Source organism: Meriones unguiculatus, chromosome 11, assembly GCF_030254825.1.
Source record: "Meriones unguiculatus strain TT.TT164.6M chromosome 11, Bangor_MerUng_6.1, whole genome shotgun sequence".
NCBI lineage: Eukaryota > Metazoa > Chordata > Mammalia > Rodentia > Muridae > Meriones > Meriones unguiculatus.
This window is the reverse complement of record NC_083359.1, coordinates 107,259,843-107,287,735: the sequence shown is the minus strand read 5'-3', so window position 1 is coordinate 107,287,735 and position 27,893 is coordinate 107,259,843. Positions and strand designations below refer to the sequence as shown.

Sequence of the window (27,893 nt, the reverse complement as noted above, 5' to 3'; positions counted from 1 at the left end):
CGGGGTTGCAAGAGAGTGCTACCATTTTGGCTGCGTGTTGTTACTTCTTTTTTGTAAGGCTCATTTTCCTCACTGGTAGATGCAGAGCCATGGTTCTCAACCTGTGGGTCACGACCCCTTGGTGGGATGACTATCAGATATCGTGCATGTCAGATTATTTAAATAAGAATTCATAATAGTAGCAAAATTACAGTTACGAGGTAGCTATGAAATAGTTTTATAGTTGTGGGTCACCATAGCTTGAGGAGCTGTATGAAAGGGTGCAGCATTAGGAAGGTTGAGGACTACTGATTGAGAGTTAAAGATAGCAGAACTTCTGCTGAAAACCTTCAGAGGAAGATTCACCAGGAACATCTGTTCTCTCACCTCAGTACCTGGCATCCATTGGGCATTGTCAAAATTGTCAACTGTGATGGCTAGTAATTTACCTGGGGGTTATAAAGGAAATAAGGACGCCCATCCTTCAACTGAAGGGCAAAATACTCTTCTTGGTTGTCAGGGGACACTGCGAGGGTGATCAGCCCGTCAGGAACCTTTGTCCGGAAGCTGGCCTTGATGCCTGGAGATGCAAATGACCTCAGTTAGTCAGGGCTGCCATTTCATTGATTTTTTTTTCTGATAAATATATCTTTATTTTCATTGTTATTTATGAAGCAATGAACACAGTAAGGAAATTATACACAGCAGTGTGCTTGGATGGCCCTAGCCAATTGGCTTAAATATGTCCCGTGTTAAAGGCTAAGTAGAACTTGGAAATTATGTTATCCTCCTGATAATCAATATAAAATGAAGTTTAAATGTGTCCAAAAATTACCCACCTGAAAAGACATGTTGTAAGCCCCCAAATTGGATAGTTAATCCTATCAGTTTGAAAATATTACCAGATGGTCCTAAAAATAAATGAGTTTTTGACATATTAAAAAAAAAAAACCAAAGGGCATTGTTTAAATACTATGAAAACGAAAGAATGAATCCAGCAATAGATGCTGAGACAAAAAGACCTGGCTGAGCTGGCCTTTTGGAGCTGAGTTAGTAAATAGCGGCAGCCTTCCGACTTGCAGGGCCTCCACTCTTCAGAGCACACAGCCACCTTCAATACTCTTGTCTCTTGTAGACACTGATTGTCAGTGTTCCTCTCCCAGACACTGGGAAGACCCATCTCCAGTCCTGGGTCATCACCTGCACAGCACACATGTGGGAGCTTCCTAGGCAGAAGGTTTCCACTTAAGGTGCTGAAACTGGCAGCGGCGTCTTCAAGTCACGGTCTGCTCTAAGACTTCCCATTGGAAGTACAAAACTAGCAGAGCAGACTGTGAGGATGAAGAGATCAAGAGCATACCTGAAGATCAAACAAAAGCTAAAACACAATAATAAAAAATGGATGAGTTCTCATGTGAGCAGTAATACACAATAGGCCAGAATTACAAATACTTGAAAAATCTCTCTTTAAGCTGGGCTAATGACGGAGGACCTGCATGTGGTAGGGTTAGTTTCACTCTGTTGTTATGACAAACACTAAACACCGTGGCCAAAAGCAACTTAAGAGGGGGAGCATTTGTTGACTTTACAGGTTTTAATCCATCAATGAGGGAAGCCATGCTAGGAACCCAATCAAGAGCAGGTGCTTAGAGCAGAACAATGAAGAAGCTGCTTGGTACCTCATCTCCAGACTCTTGCGTGATTAGCTTCCTTAGGCAGCCCATGACCACCTGCCCAGGGATTGGTGACTCCACCCTGAGCTGGGTCCTCTGACATCAATTAACCACCAAGGCAATCTTGTCTGCCACCTACAAATACGCTCAGTGGCCAGTGTGATCTGGCAAATCCCTCAACTAAGACACATTTCTCAGATGACTCTACACACTCTAGGCTCTGTCTAGCTGAAAGGGGCTGAGCTTTGGTTCAGTGCAACTGTCTCAGACATCACATCTGGTCCATCTTCCCACTCCACTCTAACACAGAGCATAGCAGACTTTTATAAATATATTGAGATTTTAGGTGAGGAGAAGGGAGATGGGAGGTTCAGCCTGACCAGCAGTTTTTGATCTTCTCTTTGCTCTCAAATACTATGATGAAAACTATAGCTTTTAAGCTAAATAGCTAAGGACATTGAAGAAAAATAGCTGTAACTGAAGAAATGAAGGCTGCTCTGCCTCTCTACTAATGGACAAATGGCATGTCCAGAACACCAGCAGAGACAAAAGGAGCCAGAATATGAGGAAGGGAGGGAGGTGGGGAGAAGAAGTATTCCATCTGAGGACACCACTGTTGGCTGTGACTTGAGAAATCTGGTGAATGAAAAAGCACCCAAGGATTATGGGAATATTTAAATACTTAAGATGCATTCGGGAATATTTTAATTACCACACATCATTCAAAAAGTGTGCAAATGCACGTATTTCCCCAAACTCAATAATCTGCAAGCCTTCCGGAACAAAGAAATGTCTTTTAGATCAAGAGATCTATAAAGCTGTAGAGAGCGGAAAGTTTCTCCCATGAAGGGAAACGCAAATGCTGGAGAGGGCATCTTGATGTCGGCTACATCTCGCTCAATCTTGACATCTTTTTTCTCAATGTTGCCAAGATAAAGAAAAAAATTATTTTCTTTCTCCTATACTCCAGGAGGAAACTGAAAACTTACAACTCTACTGAAGCATGTTCTTAATAATTAGATTATAACTATCCAGATAGACAATTCCTAGCATTTGAGGCAAATGCTTACTTTGTATCATCAATTATTTAAATGAACAAAACTCACAAATAAATATATGTAAATATAAACATAATAACAATTTGATGGATGTATGAAATAAAGAAAATGTTATTGAATTTACAATGAGATAGAATGGTTAAATGTACAATTATTCAAAAATAATTAACACCCTCTTTTCCCCAAAGAAAGTCACATATTTACAGTACTGACTTAGGCTCCACCATGTGACATCCGTTGGCCAAAGGAATGAAAGCAGATATGAGGTCCCTTGTGAGGTAGAGGGTTTGATTGCAGCTGGGCTGCAGAGTCCCCATCCCCTCACTCCCCTCTGCCTCACAAATGTGTTTCCATCTTTGGTCCGAGAGGAAGAAAACTTGTGGACCTCTGCCAAACAAGAGTGCCGAAAGAGTTGCTGTAGAAAACTGTGTGAAATTACAGTCCCGACTCGAGCAGGAAGCGGGGTGAATACCACTGCCTACTCTATAAAAGAGATCGGCACTTTCCAAGGCCAGACAGGGAAGAAATGAGCTAAATTTCAATATCTGTATCTAAAGATGTGAAATCATAGAGTGTGTGTGCTATCTCTAAATTTACACATTCATTTGTGAAATATTTAAGAAATCAAAATTTAGTGGCTCCTGCTCTAGGCTAGTGGAACAAGTGTCAGCAAATACATCCAGTGACTATGTGTACATAGATGTATTTGAATATATGTGTATATATATATATATATTTGAGAATATACATAACAAGGAAGAAAATATATGAAGTAAAACACAGTGTGTACAAGAGTAGACAAATGTCAGATTCGTAAACAAGTAGATGGAGTGTAAATTCCAGCTCTGAGGGCTGGCAGCACACTTATCTAGGGATAGAAGGATGGGCATTTAGAATGCAGCTGGGAATTATATTGCGTAAGGAATGTGACAACAGTAGGTTCTCCCTAAGGGCCCATGACCTCAGCAGCCACAGCTGTTGGCTAGGTTTGCAGCACTAGGCATGGACTCCCTCTTAAGGAAAGGCTCTTGAGTTCAGTTAGAGGGCCTTCAGTTACTGCTGTGGAGAGCCAGTTCCCAGTTATCCATCTATAACATGACCCTCCCGAAGGCTCAGGAAACACAGAAGAGAGCACAGAAAGACTGTAAGAGTCAGAGGCCCAGGACATCTGCTATGAGACAGCGTTTTCCAGATACGTCAGGAAGCTACACTTGTAGAATCTTCATAACAAGAGCCCGGCTTGATGCTATATCCAGTTGGTATCCCAACATGCATGGCACGTGTGAAAATCTCACAGGGCCCCACACCTAGATGAGGAGCTTCAGGCACTTAGCAGTTGCTAAGTGAAGACAACCCAGTCTTCTACAGGGATGATCCTCCTGATAGAGCATCAGATCCCAAACGAATGTGTTCACACATATGTAACACTAGATAAGGAAGCGCTCACAGAGACAGTGGGAGAGAACATGAGAGAAGACCAGAGGGGAAAAGAAGGCTCAACTCTGTATAAACACAATGCTCATGTAGGAAAATTTCAAAATGTGTCAAAAGTCTAAAAATTAAAACGAGTTTAACATTTGACATCACGAGTGGGCTGTCACTTTCCTCTTTGTCTTAACTGCAGCAATCTCTCCCACAGCTGGTTTCCTTCTTTAATCTCCCCATCATTTGTGCACATGCGCACATTTACACACGCACATTCACGCTTACACAGCACATATTCATACTCACAAACACAGTATACACACGCACACGCACACACACACACACACACACACACACACACACATACACAGAGCACAGCACATATCCACTGACGGTAACTCCAGTCCCATCATTGCCCCTTCCTATTCCGGCTCAAGGCTTCCTGTTTTACTCTCTTGGCTCCATTGTGTGTGTCACTTCTAGTCATGCATTCTCTCTCTTCCTCCATTCTATCTGGCTCATGGACTTTATAATTGTTCTTCTCCCAAAACCTGCCCCGCTTGCCATCTCACTCTTCACTCTGTTTCCTCCTCAGATGCCCCTCCCTAATTGAATGCTCTAGTAAAGGTAGGTCCAGCCCTCTGCCTTCACCCTCTCATCACAGCATCCTCTCTGGCAGCCACTCTGCCTTTGTCATTCATTTCCTGCCCCCTCCCTCTCTTCAGTCTTTAAAAGGTAACTGCCATTTCATTTCGTAGTTCACGACAAGAGACTTCTCAAATTGCTTTGCTTCTTTCTCATATTTCATGGTTTTACAACCATTGTCAGGCTCAGCAGTTTGAATATTAGTAGAAATCCGGGGCTGGCATTTCCAGGATAGACCAAGGAGGATCAGAAGGACTAGGTAAACAGAATCTTATTCTGCTTTTTAATTTGTATCTCTAGAATGAATGCCGAATTTGATCTTCTCTCCCTCACAGCATGGTTTCTCACTGGTACAAAGCTTCGCCATATTTTCAGATATATGGTGTCTTAGTTCTCTGTTGCTGTGAAGAGATACTGGACCACAGCAACTCTTACAAAGGAAAACGTTTCACTGGGGCTGGCTTACAGTGCAGAGTTTTAGTCCACTATCACCATGGGAAGAAGCCTGGCAGCACATAGACAGACATGGTAGCTGAGAGTTCTACAATGGGATACAAAGGCAGCAGGAAGAGAGAGAGGAGAGGGAGCCACTTGGTCTATCTTGAGCTTCTGAAACCCCTAAGCCCACCACCCATGACACACTTCTTCCAACAGGCCATACCTCCTAATACTTCTGAGTAGCATACTTCCTGATGACTAAGCTTTCAAATGTATGAGCCTATGAGGTCATTCTTATTTAAACCAACACAATGGAATTTTCATTTTATTGTTGATTTTAAGTACTCTTTTGGTACAAAAGATTTTATTTCCTTGTCTGTTACAGACTATAGCTACTAACACTATATTTCCTTCCTTCTTTCCTTCCTTCCTTCCTTCCTTCCTTCCTTCCTTCCTTCCTTCCTTCCTTCCAACAGTGTGAGATTCAGCCAGATTTTTGTTTTCTTCTGACTATTTTAAAATGTCCTCAGAAAGCACCAGACACTGGAAGAACTTTGTTTTATTTACTTCTGCATCTTTAACACCTTGAACAGTGGCTGGCACAAACAGAATCCTCAAAATATTTGCTAAATAAATGTTTCATTCGTTTGGGAATTCTATTTTTAGCATGCTAACACTGGGCCCAGAGTCAGTCTCTGTGCTAGTATTCTGTTCCATAGATACAGCTTTGCAGAACATTTTTATCTTGTAAAATTTCTTATATATGACAGTCTGTACTTCATCTCAATTTCTGAGAGGACGAGAACTCAGCTTCTCAATAAGCATGCACTGAACTGAATGATCAGGCTAGCTTATATAATTTTATCTGGACTCATTTACTTTTTGTATTAACGCAACATTAAAATAATTACTATACTTTTTAAATAAACAAAAAACATACATGTTAAATCATAACAGATATTATATATTATATTGCATTATTTGTTTGTGCATGCACTGAAACTATGTAACTCCAAACATATTACGTACAGTAGTTTTTTTGTTATTCTCCATTTCAAATACATGTTATACTTCCTGGAAGAGTCTGGTAAGTTTGTCCCCTTCTTGTCAGTCACTATGTATCTCACTTCTGTCTTCTCCTGGACAACATCCACAGTAAAAAGGATAAACCTTATTTTTTGTTGATAAGTTGGGAAAAACTGACATAATTTCTGAACCAGTGGGTAAGATGTGGCTGACATTGCCAATTACTGTTTTATTTTTATTTTTATTTTTTATTTCATAACTATGTTTCTGGCCCATTTTCTACAGACTTTCCTTCCTTCTCTCAATGTCTGTTTGTTGAGTTGCTGTTTTGGGAAATCAGGCAGAACAAAACATGACTATGAGCTTTAAAGTGTTAGAAAATTTAAAGTTAAAAGAGAGAAGAGCCAGTTAGACATGTTTAAAAGACAAGAAGCCTTTTAGTTAAAGGGACAAGCATAAGGAAATAGGATTCCCAATAATGACAGCCAACAGTGAAAACTTGATCATCAAGAGTGACCAAGAGCTCCAGAGCTCTAAAGCACCACCAAGAGCCACAGAAAATAGTTTAGATGATTCAGAACAACTTCAGACTAATTGTAACTGTAAAACTATATGTAATACAGATGAAAGTTTAGGTAAAGTAATATTATAGATGAATATACATATATAGAGAAAGAGAGAGATGGCTATCTGCATATATATATTTATAGGCACATACATTCTAATATGCAGATGTCCATCTACATTTGGCTTATATATAAACAGAGACATGTCTGTATAAATATACATATAGACTAAGATCAGAAAGAAGGAGAGGAGGACCTCCCCTATCAGTGGACTTGGGGAGGGGCATGCATGCAGAAAGGGGGGGGAGGGTGGGATTGGGAGGGGAGGAGGGAGGGGTTTATGGGGGGATACAAAATGAATAAAGTGTAAGTAATAAAAGTTAAATGAAAAAAATTTAAAAAAATTAATAATGAATAATTTCACAAGTGTATGAATCAGACTGTAATATTATATAAAATATAAATATTTACTTCAAAGGTGACTATAGTGAGAGAAGGATGTAATATAGAAGTTTTGTATAATTAGGAACCAACACTCCACACATATGGCACAGCTGATAATGTGCATTGGTTTAAAAACAGAATTGTGTTATGGACTGGTCAAAGATTACTATAATTAAAAGCTGTTTTCAATGTTAGAATAATATTATTTAAAGTTGCTAAAAGGTTAACTAGATTCAGCTCAACTGGAAGGTTGAGTGCAAACTCACCTTTAATAATAATAAAGGCATGGATGAATAAACACACAGGAAAAACATTTATTTCATTAACTTTACAACTAAGTGAAAGAGAAACCTCACTTCCTATTTTTGCTCATTTTTTTTCTTTCTAATTTGATACCTGTTTTTATTTTTTTTTTCTCCCTGTAATACTCACCACTGGTAAAACAAACAGGACATTTTAGCTTTAATCTTCTTACTACATAACCCAAATAACTTCAGTCATGTTTGCATTAGTGTTGCATTAATCATGTTGTTGCGTATTAATGAGTTTTCAGGCTATGCTAATTACTGTCATAGATTCTGCAGCAGCCCATTAAATATACAAATTACAGAATTAAAGAGCCAGAGCTCTTCATGATTAATCTCTAAATGGAGAAAAACTAATGATGTCTATACAAAGTTTCTCTCTACTTTTGGCTGAGTGAGCCCAATGAACAATCAATTAGACCGTGGGGGACTGAAGCTACCTGACTCCAGAATTCCATGCAAGAGCTTTGTTTTTGCAGTCACCATTGTTCTGTCTTTCATAAGAATCTTACATTTATGTGTTGACTGTCCTCAATAGTGGTGAAAGTGTTGTTCTTCGTTAAGCCTAATTTGAATATGACAAGTTTGTACTGAATCCATTCCACAAAGGTTCTGACGTTCCCAATGGGATTTGTGCAAAAGCATTTTCATCTCAAGGAAATTGCTGCAAAAAGGCCTCGAGTACAACTATCACAACAAAAGGCCAGGGTTTTCTTCAGAACGAAACCGTGATGTTTTGTCGGCTTCTGTGGCGACTGCATTTGTATCACAGAGTGTACTTGTCTAGAGGAGCAGATCAGACCTGGAGTGGAAGGTGAAATGGACCTAGCATGTTAGCAGGGTCGTAGGTGGTATGTTCACCCAGCCATAGTCTCAGGGAGTGTCATTCTGTGTCATGTGGACAAGGCACAGCATGAGCTTGATTTCAAAATGCAGCAAGGACACAACAGATGGGCGCTGCCTACACAGAGTGGGAAGAGGGATGCTATTGGAGCCCAGACAGTTGCACAATGTCAGGGCTACAGAATTTGTGTATGGCCCAAATGTGTCTGCTTTAGACCTTGGAAGTCCAAGCGAGAGGGGCCAGAGCGACGGCTCAACAGTTATGAGCACCCAGCTCTCGGGATGGCTATTTTTAGTTGTCAACTTGTCTGCATGAAATAAAGGACAACACCAACCACATGTGTCATGCAGAGAAGGAAGCCAAAGTCAGCCAAGGATCCAGCCCTAGACCATGCCCAACTCACAGGGAGGCTGTTCTCCTGCAGAATCAGGTTGCAAGGCGCTGAGTGCAGGGCCCAAGGGCTGCTGAGGGAGATGAGGAATGACACGGGGAGTGAGAAGACATAGTGACCCTTTTATGGGAATCTGGCCTAAAAAGCGACCAGACCCTGGTACGCTTGAGGACTATGTCCACCAAGTAGACGTTGACGACAGGTTCAGATAAGCCTGGCAGCTAGTCACCCCCCTGAACACTTCTGAGAACTAATACGGTTGTTAAGCATGGAGAATTTGGGAAACGTTATGCCCTATGAATAAACGCTGGCATACATGCTCAGGTGTCTCGTGGCTTCCCTTTCACAGGTGTTGGTCTTGTGCCTTTCCCTCTTCTCCTAAGTCAGAGCATTTACTGTGGTTCCTTTGTCTGCTCCCGGGCCGGTTACCACCAGAGAGGGCTCGGAAGCATCAGTAAAATGAAAACTCAGAAGGAATCACACAACCCACACTCAAGACTCCTTCCCTACATGCTGCATGTCTTCCCAGCATTGTGTGCTTTGTCTCTCAGTCTCTAAGCTAACTGTAACCTCTTTTCATCTCTGAGGTACCATAGGTCATGGTGTTTTATGTTGAACTCTGTATGTCTGTGTGCCTGTGTATGGGTCTGTGCATATGCATACATGTGCCTGGCAGGGCCCCTAGAACTGGAGTTTCAGACAGTTGTGAATTCCCTGATGTCAGTGCTGGGACTTGAACTCAGGTCCTCTGGAAAAGTAGTGCCCTCTGAGGCACTAAGCCATCTCTTGCTCCCTGGTCATGGCACTTTGTTACATCAACAGAAAAGTACCGAGGGTAGGGAGTCAAGCCGAATACAGGTTGAACATCTAAGAAAGTTTCTCCTCTTGCTGTGAGTGTGTGGTCTGCACACACCAGAGACAGGTGCTTTTTCTTACAAAGAATTCGTCTGGACCCCAGGGCCTCCACTGGTGTTAAGGACACCACAGCTCTACACCAGGCTTGACTAGATGCTGTCACCGAAGGTGGCTGAACGCTGCAGATTTCCTTTCTCACACACCTTGCCAATCGGAGGTGCTCTGAGTGGTCTCTAGGCAGAATTGATGGTGCTCCAGTTTGTAATTAAATAGAAACCTTTTTGTTGTTGTTTTAGCAGTAATTGTATAGACACAATATTGCGCAGGCAGAGAGTAATTAAATTGATACAGAAAAGGAACATGATTGGAGGCAGATAAAAGTATAAAAATACATCAAAATGAAAGCCAGAATAATGAGCTGAAATGTTGCAAATTTAGACAACAACACCAGAACTCAAGTACACAGGTACCACTTAGGCTACTGAAAACTGACAGGAAGCGCAGACAGAAATATACAGCAGGTTTGGGGAGGAGCATTGATTATACACTGCATGGGTGAGGTAGAAGAATACATTTTTTAAAAGGAAAAGGAAAACAAACTAATGAATGAGCTAGACAAATACAATAGGTCAAAGTAGAAATGTCACAGAGAAGGACGGGTGGGGAAGTGGGATGGGGAGAAATACCTCCAGAAAGAAATACAACAAGGCAATGCCAAAGCTCAGCAAAAAATATCCACAGGACCATTCAACCCAGGAACCCTGTAAGCTCTGCTAGTCACCGCAGAAATCCTAGATAAAGGTAAAAAAGGACTCAGCCTTACATCAGGTTGGAAGGCAGAAACACAGACTCAGCAAAAAAATCTGCCAAATGCTAAGGGTTCCAAGGAGGAGGCCTTGACGGTGAGGGGACAGTGTGCATCTCCCCTGATGCCATTTCTCTGATTACCATGGCCGCCATGACCCTCTCTTGCAGGGATACACCCAAAATCTGGTGCAATTAAGGGTGGCTGGTACAAGGAGGGTTCTGTCTGTACTGTAAGATCAAAGGCAATGCCTCCTTTATCTGCCACTAGCAGGTGAGGAGAAACCCCTATCAGCCTAAGAAAGCACAGGCTTAAAAAACAATGCAAACCTTCATATTTATAATAGCATCTTACTAAGCATGTCATATAGTCCTTATTGCCTGGACCAGGATGAATTTCTCTCAAGCTCCCCTATGGCACAATCAGCTCACATATAACTCATAAGATTTTTATTTTTTTTTAATTTTTTACAATTTATTCACTTTATATCCTGATTGTAGGCCTCTCCCTCATTGCCTTCTGGCCCTGTCCTTCCTCTCTCTTTCGCTCATAGCCCCCTCCCTTAGTCCACTGAAAGGGGAGTCCTCCTCCCCTACTAGCTGACCAAAGCCTATCAAGTTTTATCAGAACTGCCTGGAACCTCTTTCTCTGTGCAATGGCAAGGTCACCCCGCCAAGGGGAAGTGATCAAAGAGCAGGCAACCAAAACCATACAATGGAAAAAAAAAAAAAAAAAAAAAAAAAGATAGCATCTTCAACAAATGGAGCTAGTCTAACTGGAATTCTGTATGTAGAAAAATACAAATAGATCCATATTTATCACCCTGTATAAAATCAAAGTTCAAGTGGATCAAAGATTGCACCATAAAACCAGACACACAAAATCTGTTGGAAGAAAATGTAGGACAGAGCCTTGATCTCATCGGCACAGGAGACAACTTCCTGGACAGAACACCAACAGCACGAGCTCAAAGATCAACAATTACTAAATAAGAGCTCATGAAACTGAAAAGCTTCTGTAAAGCAAAGGACACTATCAACACAGAACAAAATAACAGCCTACAAACTGGAAAAATATCTTCACTAATCCTACATCTGACAAAGGACTAATAGCTAAAATATATAAAGAATTCAATAAATTAAGCACTAGCAAATCAAATAATCCAACTAAAAATGGGCTACAGAGCTAAAGAGAGAATTCTCTGTAGAAGAATATCAAATGACAGAGAAACAAAGAAATGCTCAACGTCATTAGTCATCAGGGAAATGCAAATCAAAACTACTCTGAGATTCCATCTTACACCCATCAGAATGGCTGAGATAAAACAAAACAAAACAAAACAAAACAAAACAAAACAAAACAAAAACCCTCAAGTAACAGCACCTGTTCAAGAGGATATGGAGAAAGGGGAATACTCCTCCAATGCTGGTAGGAGTGCAAACTTGCACAACTACTTTGGAAATCAGTCTGACACTTTCTCAGAAAATTGGGAATAGCACTAAGTCAAGACCCAGCTATTCCACTCCTGGGCGTATACCCTAAAGATGCTCCACCATACAACCGGGACATTTGCTCAGCTCACAAGTTTTAAATTACCCTATTCGAATGATTCCTTTTTCTTTTGAGTATGGGGCTTACACACAAGGCCTTACGTGTGCCATGCTGAGCTCTCGGGCCCGCCCTAACTCACCACGGCCTACAGTCTCCAAAGGAAATGGGATTCCCCAGGGGCCCTTCAGCTACAGCTTGGAAATGGCTGAAGAAACATAAGAATTGGGATGGCAACATTTTTCAAGGCTCCTCTTTCTCTTTGGTGTTACCGAATCACCATTTATTTAAACAAATGAACAAAAGCACTCCTTTTTCAGTGAGGAGGGTAATTAAGCACTCAGCTCACAAGGGTCCCTGTGTGCTCCTAACTCTCTGCAAAACCCTTTCTTTCCCCCTGTCCCTATCTTGCTCCCCTTGGATGTAATTAGCTTGCCAATGTCTGTGTTCTGAAAATTCATTGTCAATTTCATTTTTAAGTAATAGAAAATAGGGTGCATACATAAGCGAAATCAGGAAAATTCTAAAGAGCTGGGGGAATGGGGAATGTGTTCCTGAGTAGGGAGCACCTTTCGCTGGGAGAGACTTGATTACCCACTAGCTCATCCCTTGGTTGTTTTTGTGCCATCTATTTTAGCCATATTCCAAGTCGTTTGAATTGCAGTGAGGGTAACCTCTAAACGGACTTCATTCTGTTATTTTCTCTTGAATAACAGCCCCAGGAAACCAGGTTCCAGGATGAAGAAATGTGTGCAGCAGGTGTGGGAGTAGGGTGCCTGACTTCTGAGGCGGACCCTGCTGTTGTCATGCGTGAGTCCTTGTGAACTTACTGCCTTCCATGTCCTCAGCTGAGGACTGAGAGGGGACTGGCTGGTCCCTTCTAAAAGGGCTTATAAGTTAGCAGTCTGGCATTCTGTGGGTTTTGTCTAAGGATGGCCCAGGTCTACCAGCACTAAGGGTACCTGCCAGAGTTGCTCACTCGGAGAGCTGAACACAGGAGGTTAATTTTTGTACATTTAGAAATTTTCATGTCAAAAATGTGTTCTGATGTCTTTCTCCTACCTGGAACAGGAACATAAGCTAAAGATTGAAAACAAGGCTGCAGAGGTGGCATTTCAAGGTGTTTACTTTGCAAGCAGGAGAACCCGAGTTTCAATACTGCCGAGCAGAGTGGGGTGCCCTTGTAATCCTAGTGCAAGGGAGGCAGAAACAAGCGTATTTGTTGGAGGAGCCTGGCCATCCAGCTGAGGCTAGATTCTGTCTCAAAAACAAGGTTACTGAAGAGCAAATGCAAGGTTGATTTCAGGCCTCCCACCACAGGCACACAAATACACACATGCGTGCACTCACGCAAAATGTGAAAAATGCCTAAGTTATAGAAATCTCCCTTTGGGAAACTTGCTGAGATTAGGAGACTAATTCTTTTCTCAGCTCATAACCATTGCAGCATTGTTTTTTTTAATACATTCTTCTGAGAATGTATATTCAATCAATAATATTTATAATCCTTATGTTAGCTCCATATTCTGCAAAAGGATCCAAGGCCAAGAGGTAATATATCCAAGCGAGACACAGTTATTATTTTTAACACACTCATAAAATAGAGCTCTCCATTTCTGAAGAAATGACCACAATGTAATATTTATAATGAATTTGATCCACGATTATCTTGCTCAGTTTCATTAAACAATTTTACTCCCAGGTGTGAAGCCTTCACTGTGGGCCTTTCTCCATCAGTGCAATGTATGGGAACAGTTATTAGTCAGAAAGCTACAGTTTCTATTACAATAGTCCAATGGCACATTAGGAAAGACACTTCATGATGATGTGACGGGCTGGGACAAGCTCTCTTCTGTGAACTTTGACTGATAAAGATGACTCCAGGAGAGTACATGGTTTTCCCATGCCAGTGTTTACAAAGGAGATGGCAGGGAAACCAGCACACATTTTCAGACTTGACTCTCAGAGCAGCAGACACTGGTTTCTGCAGTGGCCGTTTTATGTTAAGAAATACTTCAAGGGCTTGGGGAGATGGCTCGGTGAACAAGAATACTTGCTGTGCAAGCATGTAACCTGAGTTTAGGTCTCTAGAACTCAATTTGATACCTTGGTGTGGCCATGCACATGCTTAATGACTCCAGTGTTGAGGAGCAGATGTGAGAAGAAGAGATTGCTGGGTTTGATGGCTGCCAGCTTAGCTCTAGTCTCAGTAAAACTTTATTTCAAGGGGATAGTTGGATGGTGATGGAGCAAGGCACCAGAAGACCTCCTCTGTCCACATGGGCACACACAGCCACGTGCATACAGAGTGCGAGTGTGTGCCTGTACAAAGCATGTTTAGGTTCCCTAATGGTGACAATTGTTCCTGTGGGTTCTCTGAGAAGCAGCAGAGATCAGAGCACCGTGCTAATAATATGCACAGCAAAGTGATAAGTATTTTTGTAACTAGTTGGGGTCAGCATGAAGGTGAAGCTTGACCATGCTTTAGCCATTTTTGACAACCTTTAGAACCAGGCTTTCTTGTTTTAACACTGATCTGATTCTGGGACATAGAGGAACATGCTTCCTTTAAGGGAAGTAAAGAGGGATTTGAAAGCCACCTCTTCAGCATTCATTCAGGATACGTTCTTGAAAGAGAGTTTGAAAGAAGAGATCACACAGGACCGCATCCCGTCATGAGACCACTGAGATATCTGTTATTGGATCTCCTTCACTAGCTGTGGCCAGGTTGGCATTCTCATTCCTAATCTTTATTTGATTTGTTTCATAAGCAAACTCTCTGGACACTGCGGCCACCTCCATGGCTGGCGTGCGTACAGAGGCCATGCTAATATCCATCTGTGCTGCTCACTGCTTATCAAATATGAGGGGGTGATTCTGGAGGGCACTCAACTGATGTATCGCTTCACATTCCAAAGGCAAGAAAGGTTTTTTGTTTTTTTGTTTTAAAGAGGAGGCGGTGAGCCATATCCACGGAAGAAGGGTGATCATCTAAAAATTTAGACTAAATGCTGTCTTAGCGAAATCATTCATTACCTAGCATTCTTTTTATTAAGTGTTGATTTTCTTTTTAGGGTGACTGCTGCTTCATTTTCTTGCATCAGTGGTAAGGCCCAGCATGGCAGAAGTGTGATTGAAAAACGACTGTCAACCAGATCTTCTAACTGTACTGTAAGAACATGCTGATTCAGAAGCCAGGGTATTTTTCAACCCTTTTGTGGTTGTCATCTCAAAAGGTACAGCTTGGGAGGACTCGTCTTGGTGCCCTGGGAATACTGGAATGATATGGGTGCTTAGCGAGGGTAATGCTGGACCAAGCGTGTAAATAATCTAGTGACCACGGAAGATGAACAGATCAGGAGGAGAGGGATGAGATAGATGTCATTAGATGGAGACAGACACCTTCAGACTGACATTTTTTTTTAGTTCTATTTTTCCACTGGTATTGGAAGAAAATATTAAGTGGTTAAAAACTAATTGAATATCTATAAATGCTCAGCATTACCGTAGATCACTTCCCATCTACCTTATTGATCGCTTCAAACAAGCACAAAACGGGCACAAAGGATGGGCTGGCCCCACGTCTTTCCTCCAGTCCAGGCTCTTTCGACATCCAATGTGCTATTTTGAGATTGAGCTTCTAAAATCATAATTATTTTCAAACTATTTTTTAAATAGTAGGTGTTCACATGTCTATGTGTGAATGGTTCATGGGTGCTGCATTTGCCTATGGAAGCTATATGTCTTCCTTGAGTCATTTTTCAGACAGGATCTACTACTAGTGGCTGGTTTTGTGGATTAGGCTGGTTAGCTGGTGAGACCAAGGAATCTGGCTGTCTTTACCTTCCCAGAACCTTGATCAGAAGCACGTGCTGTCATATGTGGTTTTTGTTGTTGCTGTTTTTGTTTGTTTGTTTGTTTGTTTTAATATGGTGTTTCTACTATCTACCCAAGGCCTTGTAATAGTAACGAGTTATCTGTGTCACTGGCTCCTCTGGGAACCGTGCTGTATTAGCGCCTTCAATCCTTACGGCCCTATCAGCAAGTCATGGTAGTAACCCCTATCACCCCATTTCACTCCATTTCACACACGGTGAAAGCTAAGGGAGCTTCAAGATGCCACAGAGCTAGGTGGTGGGAAAGGTTTGAACCTGTATAATTCTGCCCAGGGGTGTGGACCCAGACGCTCCACAGCCCAGGCCCATAAGCCCAGTGTACGCTGCCTCTTGTCCCAATCACGTGAGGTGGCAGATGCTGGCCTTATTCAGATTGGTGTCACTTTCATCTTCCCTGACCTCGAGAGAAAGGCATTATCTCACTTGTCTTTCAAGGCTCTTGACCTGTGAAGACTACCTTTTCAAGGAAGGGAAAAAATTGTCCTTTCCACTCTCTTGCATACTTATGACAGTCTGCTTGCTTAGAATCGTTCACCTAGCTCTTATGTTTATGTTGTAAACTCTTTGAAGATCATAAATACGTCAAGCATATTTTTGTATCTATTCCACAAATATTTGTAGTCGTTATAGTACCAAATATCCAATAATTCCCCTCGGGCTCTTTTGTGAAATTGGTTTGCTTTAGGAGATCAAGGTCTTAGCTGCTATGGAGAACCACCGAAGGCCAAGCTAGCTTCTAAACTCTTCCTTCATTCAGTGGCCTTCGTGTAGAGATGCCTGTGCCTCTCTCACTGTGGCCCTTGGCCATTTAGGTAACCATATTGATTGCATGGTTACAGCTAAGAGGAGAACAGGCACTATTTATTTATTTTTCCTTCAGTTGAAGAAATAGGGGCAAACAAACTCTTGATGGCCTTACCAAATCTCACAGTGCCAAAACCCCTGTTAGCCCAAGCCTTCTCCTGGTGGTGTTCCACTTGGAAACTCCTTCAGTGGAGACATATGTGGTCAGGTCACACTTCACCTCATAGATAATGAAAACCTACTCATAAGTGCTCACAGTCACAATGGGCAGAACGGCAGATCCCCGTTACAAAGCTGAAGAATGGTCAAAGCTCAAGAGAGTTTCTCTCCCAATGGGATAAGGCTTCATTTTTGATGGTAAAACCAGATCTTCATCCTCAGGTTTGTCTAAAGGTTGGTGCGTGAATCCCTCTGAGGGAAAGGGCAAAGCAAATGCAGTGAGGAAATGTGTGAGTGTGCAGGGTGTGCGGGGTGGGGGTGCGGGTCCCACATTTCCTGAAGATTACAAAACATCCTCTGTCTAGAATACTTATTTTCATGTAAAATGTCACAGAATTCACACAGTCACCTCAACCGGACTCTGGCTTACAAGGAGCAGGGAGCAGGGAAGGACCACATACTCGGAAGGCCTGTTCATGGCCGGAACAGGCTTTGTTACCCTCTGAAATCGTAACCAATGGCGCTCCCAAAATTCCATCTATCTACCGGGAGAGTGATTTTATGCAAAAAGCACATAGGTATAAGTCATCAGAGATGTGTTCATGATCTAACTCCAGATGGCAGGCTGCACCAAACATGTCTGCAGGCTCGGGAAGCTAGGTATCAGGACATGGTTCCCTCACTGTGGTCACGGATGGCTGTGCTCTGCCTTCCGAGGGAGGAGAGAACATAGATGACAGACAGGGAAATGGAAGGCTATATTTATTTCCATATTTATGCTCCCCCAAAACCATTATGTCATCAACTGGAGAGGGGATGAAATTAGCACTTAAGTCTATTTTGTTTCACGTTTTAGAGAAAAAAAAATAAAAGGCTATTCTTCTTGGGTTTTATGTTGATTTTCATTTTATTGCATAAATATGAATGATTACCATGTATGTGTCTGACTAATTCTGAATGATGATAATCAGGAAATACCTTCTTCCTTTGTAGTGAGCACATTGATAGCTTAATTCTCTTCTTCTTATCCCTTTCACAGAATCGTGGATTTATAGAACACTGAAGATTATGATTGATTACAATATTTGTGTTATAATGAATCAGGCAATTGGATCTTTCATGTTGCTCCTAGGATGCGTGCCCTGTGTTGTGCTTCCAGCCTGCCAGTAAACACTAACGGAGAGTTGTTTTCTCACTGAGAGAGAGAATCAAAAACAAAAGCTCTTCTCAATACCGTGCATAAACAACGCGTGTCTCTCAAAATAGAGCACCGTGACTGAAATGTAAAGAAACTCAAAGATTAATTTCCAAATCAAAGGAAAGAGAAAAGAACATGGAGGTTCTGAAAATTCCTCCCACATTTTTCTGACCACTGTCAGGAAAACAACAGCAAATCAACAGAAAGCTCTGATGCAAGAGTAAATTTACCTACAAAATCTTTGATAACAGTTTCAAATAATTACAATTAGAGCAACTGGGGTCTAGGAGTCCAAGTTTAGAAAAGATAATTAATTAATAACATGGACAGAAATAGCGATGTCTGCAGTAGCCGAGTCAAGCAAGGATGCCATTTTACAGGTATGAGCAGAAAATTGAAAGTCCAGTTGAGCCAACCCCATTACTCAATTCGATAGAGGATTTAGGGGCAATCCTTAGAGATGGCCCAGTGATTTTACATCCATATGATGTAAAAAAAAAATAAAATAAAATAAAACTTGGTTAAGTTTGTCAACTTAAAAGCTACTTTTGAAGGTGAGACACAAACCAGATAAAAAATTCCCACCATGCTGCTCTCTCTTTAACACAGAGAACACAACTCAATGCCAATGATTACAGCTAGAAAAAACAAAAAGACATGTTTTCTAGGAATTGGATTCCATTGCTTGTGAGAGCAGCCAAACATATTCAAAAATACTGCTTGACTTTATCCAATTACACACAGTAGCTGAAGGAGTGTATAATGGGCTGTCAAGAATGGCAGGCAGGTAAAAGCTATGCCGGGTGAGAATAAAGCAGAAGCCCAAAGCCCGCTAACATGCAAGAATACAACTTTAAATCAGTTTGCTATAAAAAAGTATTTTCAATGGAATTCTCTAGTTTAACGACAATTGGATTCAATAACTTAGATCACCATCTAGACATCAAGATCACTGTCAGACTCAGAGACAGAGTTGACATCGCTCTAGGAGAGATGCAGCAAAGATGGCTTACCCATGCATGCCTTGAAACCTAATGTATGTATGCTTCAATTCCACCTTTAAATTTGAAAGTGGAGAGCCTTTCTTTGCATGGTGGTGTATGCCGGTAATCTCAGTATTTGGGGAACAGAGCAACGAGCACTAGGATGGCTCCATAGTCAGTTTAGTCTAGTGTGAGCTATATGACATCATGCCTCAAATAGTAATATGTTGGCACTGGAGACGCAACTAATGGATAGTGCACTGCTCTCACAGAGAACCAGAGTTGGTTCCTAGCAGCGACACTGGGCAGTTTGCAACTGCTAGTTACTACAGCTCTAGGGGAGGTGAAGCCCTCTCCTCTACTTGTGGACATCTGCACTTCCATGAGGGTATGCATGTGCACACACACACATTTACACATAACAAAACATAAAACAAGTCTTAAGAAAACACAGAAAATATATAAGGACTGGGAATGGTGGCATAGATCTTTAGTATTAGCACTCGTGAGGTGCATAGCTGTGACTCCAAGGCCAGCCTGGATTATATAATGAGTTCTGGCCTGAATGGGGGCTGCGCAGTGAGACTTTATCTCAAACATAAATACATAGGTAAATAAATAATAGACAACAACATGGACCACTCATATGCCTTTTAAGAGTTAACCTTAGCTTCTCCGGAATTACCACACACTTTAGAAATGAACATTAAACATAAAAGTACAAGTGAACAACTTAGTCCCATGTCTATTTGAAGCTACCGTAGCTAGGCAAATGTCCAGTGGTTAAGAAATGTGTCCAATGACAGGATGCTGCGCTTAATTCTCCATCAATTTTCACTCATACTGTGATTTTTCCATCTCAGCTACCTCAAACTCATGCTGAAGAATATTCACCTACTCCCTAACCAACCAAACACCATCGATGTTAGGGCTGAAGCGAGATGTTATGACCTTTGCTGCTGCTCCCAAGTTATGCACAGTAAGGACAATGTACTAGATGAGGAAATGAGCACCATCAATTCATGGTTTCCCCCTTGTTGGCTTTGCATACATGTGAAAACAGCTACATGTGACTAGCACAGCACTGATGAGGTGTTTGTTGACCTTTGAGGAAGACTAATCACGCATGGACCTTAGCATGTTATGCATCAATGTAAGCAACCACAAGTAAAAGGAAAATGAAACAAATTACTAGAAATTTTGCTCAAGATTTCTTGTTTGGAGTCAAACACTGATTTTCTTGTGTATCAAATGGGTAGCTATCAAAGCGTGTCCAAATAATTACCCTTTAGTATATTTGTAAAAATGCACGTGGCACACATTATGCTATATGTTTTATGTGGTCACTTATCATATTGTAATAGCTGTGAAGACAATTATGTATCTTTGATTAGCAACACAAAACCCTATTTTGTATTAGTATTTTTGTGAAGCAACATAGGAAAATGACAAATAGCTGCATGGGCTGGTATATCCTGGTTGTTACTATGTAAGTACAAATAGAACTGCTGTCTCCACACTATGAGTGCCCGAGTCCAGGCATTCTGACAGAACTTAGAACAGGTTGGCTAGGCCCTCTCTACAGATATAAAAGACTTAAGCTAAAATAAATTATCCAGTTGTTCATGTTGCATTCCTGGGATATATTTTAGATAAAAACATGTGCCATCATTGGTTAAATACTAGTCATTAGGGCTTTTGACCTACTGTACCGTTGCTTTACTTACCATATCTTGCAATGCTGATGACAATAGCACAAGTTTTGTTTAGCAAATTAGATGTAAAAATACATTAAAGACATAATAGTATTTCTTGATTTAATTATCATTTTCTTCATTGAGTAACTTTTTTGCTTTCTGTTGGTAATGTGGAATGATTATTACAAATTGAATTGTAATACCCCATTCACATACAGAAGTCATGTGCTCTTGAACTTCAAAACAAGACGTATATGAAAAGGTTTATTGCAGATGTTAATTTAAATGAAGTTTGTGTCTCAGATACAATATGACTGAGAGACAGACAGACAATCTGTGAATATACAGTCAGAGAGAGAAGTGATGAAGCTGAATTCCAAAGACCCTGAAAATGTCAGCAAATCCCACAAATCTAGACGGGAAAGTGGGACAAGAGCTAGAACTTCACAAGTAGTAAGAAAAGAGGACACCGGTAAAAATTGCAAGTTTCTCACATGTGTTGCAGTGAACACAGAGCCTGGAGTTGACAGGGAGATTAAGGAATATAGAGAAAGATAAATAAGAGTAATTGTGGTTTGGTATAGGGTAACCAACCTAGACAGATTGGAAGAGGAACAGGGTTCTGGGTGAGAGAGGGTAGACCAGAAGTCTGTTGTGAACACAACAGTGTTTTAAAAATATCTATTGTTGTTTCTAAATGTAGCTAATTGTTATAGACTAAACTGTACATAAAGATAGATGCTAACAAGAAGCTTTTACCAGAGAGTCCCAAAGACAAAGAGCTAAATACAAAGCAATCAGGAAAGACTGGAGTTACATCATGATGACTGAGGTAGAGTTAATTCTCCACAGTGGTAAAGCAACAAGTTGGTCATGGTAGAGCTAAGAGAGCTCAGCATGATTAACAGCACTTGGGACACTGGGATACTTTGAAGGTCAAGTAACAACACAGCAGCCAATGACTAAGAGATAGATGAATGCCAAGGCCAAACACCAGTAAAGCATAAGTGATTTTTAACTCCTCCTACAGCTCATATAATCTCATTCGTTGAACCAAGAGTATGCATACAGAGTGTGCAGGCCTCCTCCATTGCTTTAGCTCATGAAAGCAAAGAGACTTAGACAACTCAATAAAGGTTATCTCAGTCTCTGCCATGTTTCTGCCATTGTTCTGTAAAATCCCTACACAGAGGTCATTTGGTGGCTTTTCCTCCCTTGGAAACTCTTTGGCAATATCTCTCACTTCTCTTTACTTTTTCCACTTTTCCCTACGTTTTCATTTTTCTGCAATAATTCTTGCATATACGTTGCAGATTCTCATCAGTATTCATTTTATTATTTTTCTTTGCCCTGAGACAAGGAACTCACAGTTACTGTTCTAGGACAACCTTGATGACATCAAGTACTGGAACTTCTGGACTCTGAGTCACTTTTAACTCAAAAATTCTGATCATACAGAACCAATGGCATGGGAACCATGATCTCAGATGGCTAGTTAATTTCTAGACAAAGGAGATACATTTCTATTGTTTAAGCCATCAAGCTCATGGCACTTTATTATGATAGCCCTGACATCCTAGTGATATTTTAATTGCCAGTATAAATATTAAGTTCTGTCAAACATTTCCACCAGTGCCATTAAACAAATAAGTCTGACAATATATTATTTAAGTAGTAAAATGTTGAAAAATCATATCTCTATCTATTTATCTATCATCTAATTATCTATCTATCTATCTATCTATCTACCTACCTACCTATCCATCCATACAGAGCTTGAAAACCAAAGTACTAGAACAGCCATAACTCCAAAGGTAGCACTGCTTTTCATAAATAGAGTTAATTTTATCATGCACTTCCTGGAGACCATAGGAAGTTCTTGCTCTAATGTGTTCTCTTTTTCATTTTTTTCTTAAATTTTCCAGCATAAAAGGTCCTCTATTTTGTCTTTATTGTGATTGTTATTATTAATTATTATTATTTACAATATATTCACTTTGTATCCTGGTTATAGCCCCCTCCCTCATCTCCTCCAGGTCCCACCTCCCACTCTCTTCCTCCCCCCATCCCTCTCCCTTAGTCCACTGACAGAGGAAGTCCTCTTGCCTACTGTCTGACCCTAGTCTATCAGGTCCAATCTGGACTGCCTAGATCCTATTCTTCTGTGGGCTGGCTAGGTTGCCCTACCAGAGAGAAGTGATCAAGGATCAGGCAACCTAGTTTATGTCAGAGACTGTCTCTTCTCCCCTTACTTGGGAACCCACATGGAGACTGAGCTGTCTATGGGCTACACCTGAGCAGACAGACTAGGTCCTCTCTATTCATGGTCTTTGGTTGATATATCAGTCTCTGAAGTCCCTCCTGAGCCCAGCTTTTTTGGCTTTGTTGGTCTCTTTGTAGGGCTCCTGTCCCCTTAGGGTCCTTCTATATACCCCTTCTTCTGTAAGACAACCTGTTTGCTGTCTAAAGTTTGGCTGTGAGTCTCTGCATTTGCTTTGATCCCCTGCTTGGTGAAGATTTTCAGCAGACATCTGTGGTAGGCTCCCATCCTGTTCCCTCTCTTCTACTGCTTCGGTTTCTATCCTGATTTCCCTTCTAAATGAAAATTAAGCTTCTTCCCTAGGGTCCTCCTTGTTGTTTAGCTTCTTTAGGTCTATAGATTTTAGTATGTTTATCCTATCCTATATGGTTAATACCCACTTATAAGTGAGTATATGCCATGCAGGTCTTTCTGCCTCTGGATTACCTTACTCAGGATGCTCTTTTCGAGTTCCATCTATTTTACTACAAATTTCATGCTTTTCTTGTTTTTAGTAGCTGAGTAGCATTCCATTGTGTAGATGTACCACAATTTCTGTATCCATTCTTCAGTTGAGAGACATCAAGCTTGTATCCAGATTCTGGCTATGACAAATAAAGTTGCTATGAACATAGTTGAGCAAATGTCATTGTTGTATGGTTGAGCAAATGTTGTTATTATATGGTTGAACATCTTTCAGATATATTACCAGGAGTGGTATAGCTGGATCTTGAGGTGGCACTATTTCCAGTTTTCTGAGAGAGCACCAGGTTGAGTAACAAAGTGGTTGTACAAGTTTTTATTCCCACCAGCAATGGAGGAGGCTTCCCCTTTCTACACATCCTCCCCTTCATGCATTTTGGCTTTTATGACCTTTTTCATGACTTCTAACAGATTATGTGATGGAAATTAATTTTAATTCTACTTTATTCTAACAGTAGAATAAAGTAACATGTAGACATCTATGTATATATGAATCTATCTGTCTATATATTTATACATGCATGTATATATATATGTATATATGTATGTATGTATGCATATATATATATGCATGTATGTTTGCTCTTCTCATGCTTCTGATGTAAAGCAGTAGAAACTTTCCCTGTAAAAGCCATGGCCACATGTCACACTGCCACAGACCAGAAAGATTTCAGGAAGATGACATATCAATAGAAATAAACTAAGAAAATATATAAAAATGTCCCCATAAGCACTGTATCTCCTGAATGAAGCTTTGGTTCCTACTTCTCCTCTACCTGCCTCTGGTATTGCTGCATTCTTCAACTTATTACCTGGTTGCAAGGAGCTCCCCCACTGCTCTTTGGCCTTCTTAGCCTCACAGGGTCTATTAATGTTCAGCTGCTGAGTAAGATCAGTGAAGGTCAGGATCATATGCGGAAATCCCATCCCCCACACTGTGTCTCATGTTGATTAGAATGGATGGCTCTGCCTGCCATGGCTCCTTTTTGAGGTTGGGAGGAGGAAGATATAGGACATTACTAGACAGTAAAGTTAGCTCTGATCTTTACCCAATGTGTTCAGAGACAATAGGACTTTATTAATATAATATGTAAAGATGAATCATTGTATGCTAATCTTGAGGAACATATTTATGTTCAAACAGTGCACCACTTTGTGATAACTCATCTCCCAAAACTTGGGCAAAGGCCTGTTAAAAATCATGAAGTTATAATGCACCCTTGAGATGCAGCTTACTACTTAAGGTTTCAAATTTTTCTTTCTTTCTATAAAAGAAGGAGGAGGAGAAAGCTGAGAGAAAGACAGAGAGAAGGAAGGAAGGAAGGAAGAATGAAAGAAAGAAAGAAGGAAGGAAGGAAGGAGGAAGGAAGGAAGGAAGGAAGGAAGGAAGGAAGGAGGGAACGAAGGAGGGAGGGAAGGAGGGAAGGAAGGAAGGAAGGAAAGAGTGTTTTTATCTTTTGTCCTCATCCAGGCCTCTCTAGCTGGTGCTGCTGTCACCTTACAGAATGACTGCTCAGCATGCTGGATCTGTGCTAGTAACAGTCAACATTCCGCCTCCCAGAGAATAAGCAAAGATCCTGAATTAGAACAGGCCTTGGTACTGATGTTTGTTTTGGCTCCCTGACATGTGCCCCCAAACAGATTCAGTTCAGTGAATTCAAAACCCATCAGACACTCTTGATAACATGATCCTGCTGCTCAGTACTTTTCCTAAGTTCTAATTTGCATAAACATCAATCTTCCCTTCCCATCTCCTGCTTTACCTAAAACGGCTCTGCAGAGTCAGGCCCTGCTAGTCCCTCCTCCCTCCTTTCAGCCTCAGCAGCTTGTCTTGACTCCCCAATTGCCTTCACCTCAATTCTCAATTATTCTCTGAGTATCTATGGGAATGATTTGTCTTTTGCTGGGAAGCAAATTCCACATGGAAGCATTGGTTTAAATAAACACAACACACAATTAATTAGAAGGTAATTAACTGATTTTATGAAAAATTCAACACAAGCCTCCTTTAAGCAAGGGCTGTTTCCTATGTGTTCAAAGTAAGAGTGTAGAATTAGCTCTGGTCCTCACTCCATATGGTCAGAGACAACACAACTTTCTTAATATGATATTTGTGGTATACACAGATCATTTTGTGCTAATTTTAAGGAACGTTTTTATTTTAGTGGGTGAATACGTAGCTGGGTTTTCACCTCCCTCCTGAGCCTCCTTGGAATAAGGTCCCCACAAAGACAGAGGCTCTTTATAGTTATGCTCTCTCCTGTCATACATAGTGTCTGATTCATAGTACCTCCTAGATAAAGATTTCCTAATTGAGATGAATGACTTAGGGTGGAAGAGATACTTCTTAGACTCTTTAAGGTTGTGGACTGAGGCGTGCAATTTAGGAAGCTGTATTAGTTATTTTTCACATCACAATATCAACTTAAGGCGGGAAGAACTTTCGTAGTCCTTTTGGTTCAGAGTTTAATGAAATGTAGTCCATTGTGGTGAGTTAGACATAATACTAGGTGATCACAAACAGGCAGCAAACAGGGTAGGGTCCTGCGAGGATATGAGGGTGACCCTAGCTGAGACTCCTAGTAACAGAGGTCATAGAGGCTGAAGCGGCTGCCCTCTAACTGGATAGGACTTTTAGTGGAGGGAGGGGAACCCCAACTCACCCACAAAAACTTCAACCCAAGATTTACCCTGCTTACAAGATGTTCAGGGACAAAAACAGAGCAGAGATTGAGGGAATGTTCAACCAATTACTGGCCCAACCTGAGACTCACCCCATGGGAGACAGCCAACCCTAACACGATTAATGCTACTTCGCTATGCTTGCAGACAGGAGCCTTGCATAGCTGTCCTGAGTTGCCCCACCAGCAGCTGACGGAAACAGATGCAGTGACCCACAACCAATCATTAGGTAGAGCTCAGAGAGCCTTTTGTAAGAGTGGAGAAAAATATAGAAGGACCCAAAGGGGACAGGAGCTCCACAAGAAGATCAACAGAGCCAATTAACCTGGAAGCAGGGGGCCCTGTGGAGACTGAAGCACCAACCAAGGACCATGTCCCCTACTGGGCCTTAGGCCACCTACACAGATGTAGCTGATGGGCAGCTGGGTCCTCTTATAGGTTCCCTAGCAAAGGAATGGGGGCCGACTCTGACATGAACTCTGTTGCTTGCTTTCCGAGGTAGCCTGGGGCCTTGGGGAAAGAAGATGTACTCAGTCCTGATGCAACTTGATATGCTGAAGTAGATGGGTAGGAGAGGTCCCCTTCTCTGAAGAATAGGAGGGAGGGAATGGGGAAACAGAGAGGGAGGGTAGAACTGGAAGGAGAGGAAGGAGGGAACTACAACAGGGATATAAAAATTAGAGTAAAAGCAAGAGAAAGGAATAGGAAGAAAAGAGCTCAGGCAGAAGGTGAGCAAACAATTATCCTCAAGCAATTAAATTCCCTTCCTCCAATCACCCCCTTCTTTTACCTGGTTTCTAACTTAAATAAACAACAACACCCATCTAAAATAACATCATCAGAGATACCAAGTGTGCAAACCCATGAGCCATTGATGGAAGTTTCACAATCCCGTTATCAGAGCATCTTCTCATTTTAACACAGGCACCTGGCACTTCATTGTTCTCAATAAACACTTGCCCAAAGATGAATAAAACTTCTATCTGTGGTTGGAGCCATGAGTGCAGACGTCATATGCTCTGGCAGTCTGAAGTGCTTTCTCCCACACAATTACAACTTGCCTTCCTGTTTGAATTCTGAAAGTAAATCTGCAGTCCTCGTGCAGCCAGGAAAATCCCAGAAACATGCTATAGCCTCTGACATAGCACCAAAGTGACATCTGTCAGACTGGTCTACTGTCTACACCAGCAGCCTCAAGGGATGACATACAGACTAGCTACCCTTGTGAAAAGTGGCTGTCCTGAGGAGTCAGGAAGAACAGACCTGGGCAACAGCCACAGGGAGAAGCACAAGCATCCTCAGGAGGACAACAAGGCCAGGGGCTCTGCAGAGCTGGGGCACTGAGCTGGTAGCCATGCTGCTAGAGGCAGAGCCTACTCCAGCTTTCTCTTGGGGTAGGATCTGCTTCCCTAACAGAGGTTCCATCAGCAACGGCATATGTGGTTCCCATGCTGAGAAAATAGAATTGCTTCTCTTGAAGATTTACTTCTTGACAGTTTAAATTTTGTAAGTAACTTTTTTTCTTAAATGGGGGCAGAGAACCCATTTACTCAAATTACAGTTTTTGTTTTCCACCAGCCCTTGGGATTTAGCAAGTCAATGCTTTTCTTCGATGTGCTGAAAGACTAAGATGTGATATATTTATGCAACGTCCTCGGCTCTAAATATGATTATGACCATTTGAACCTGC

General features: G+C 41.4%; 1 protein-coding gene across 1 annotated transcript in view; it reads right to left on the bottom strand.

Annotated features, from left to right (window-relative positions):
• The window catches only part of Ush2a (usherin), a 653,036-nt gene that overhangs the window by 402,526 nt on the left and 222,617 nt on the right, over positions 1-27,893 (bottom strand). The window contains exon 21 of the mRNA XM_060365102.1: positions 429-559. Coding sequence (XP_060221085.1) covers positions 429-559 — 131 coding nt within the window. The remainder of the gene's footprint in view (positions 1-428; positions 560-27,893) is intronic.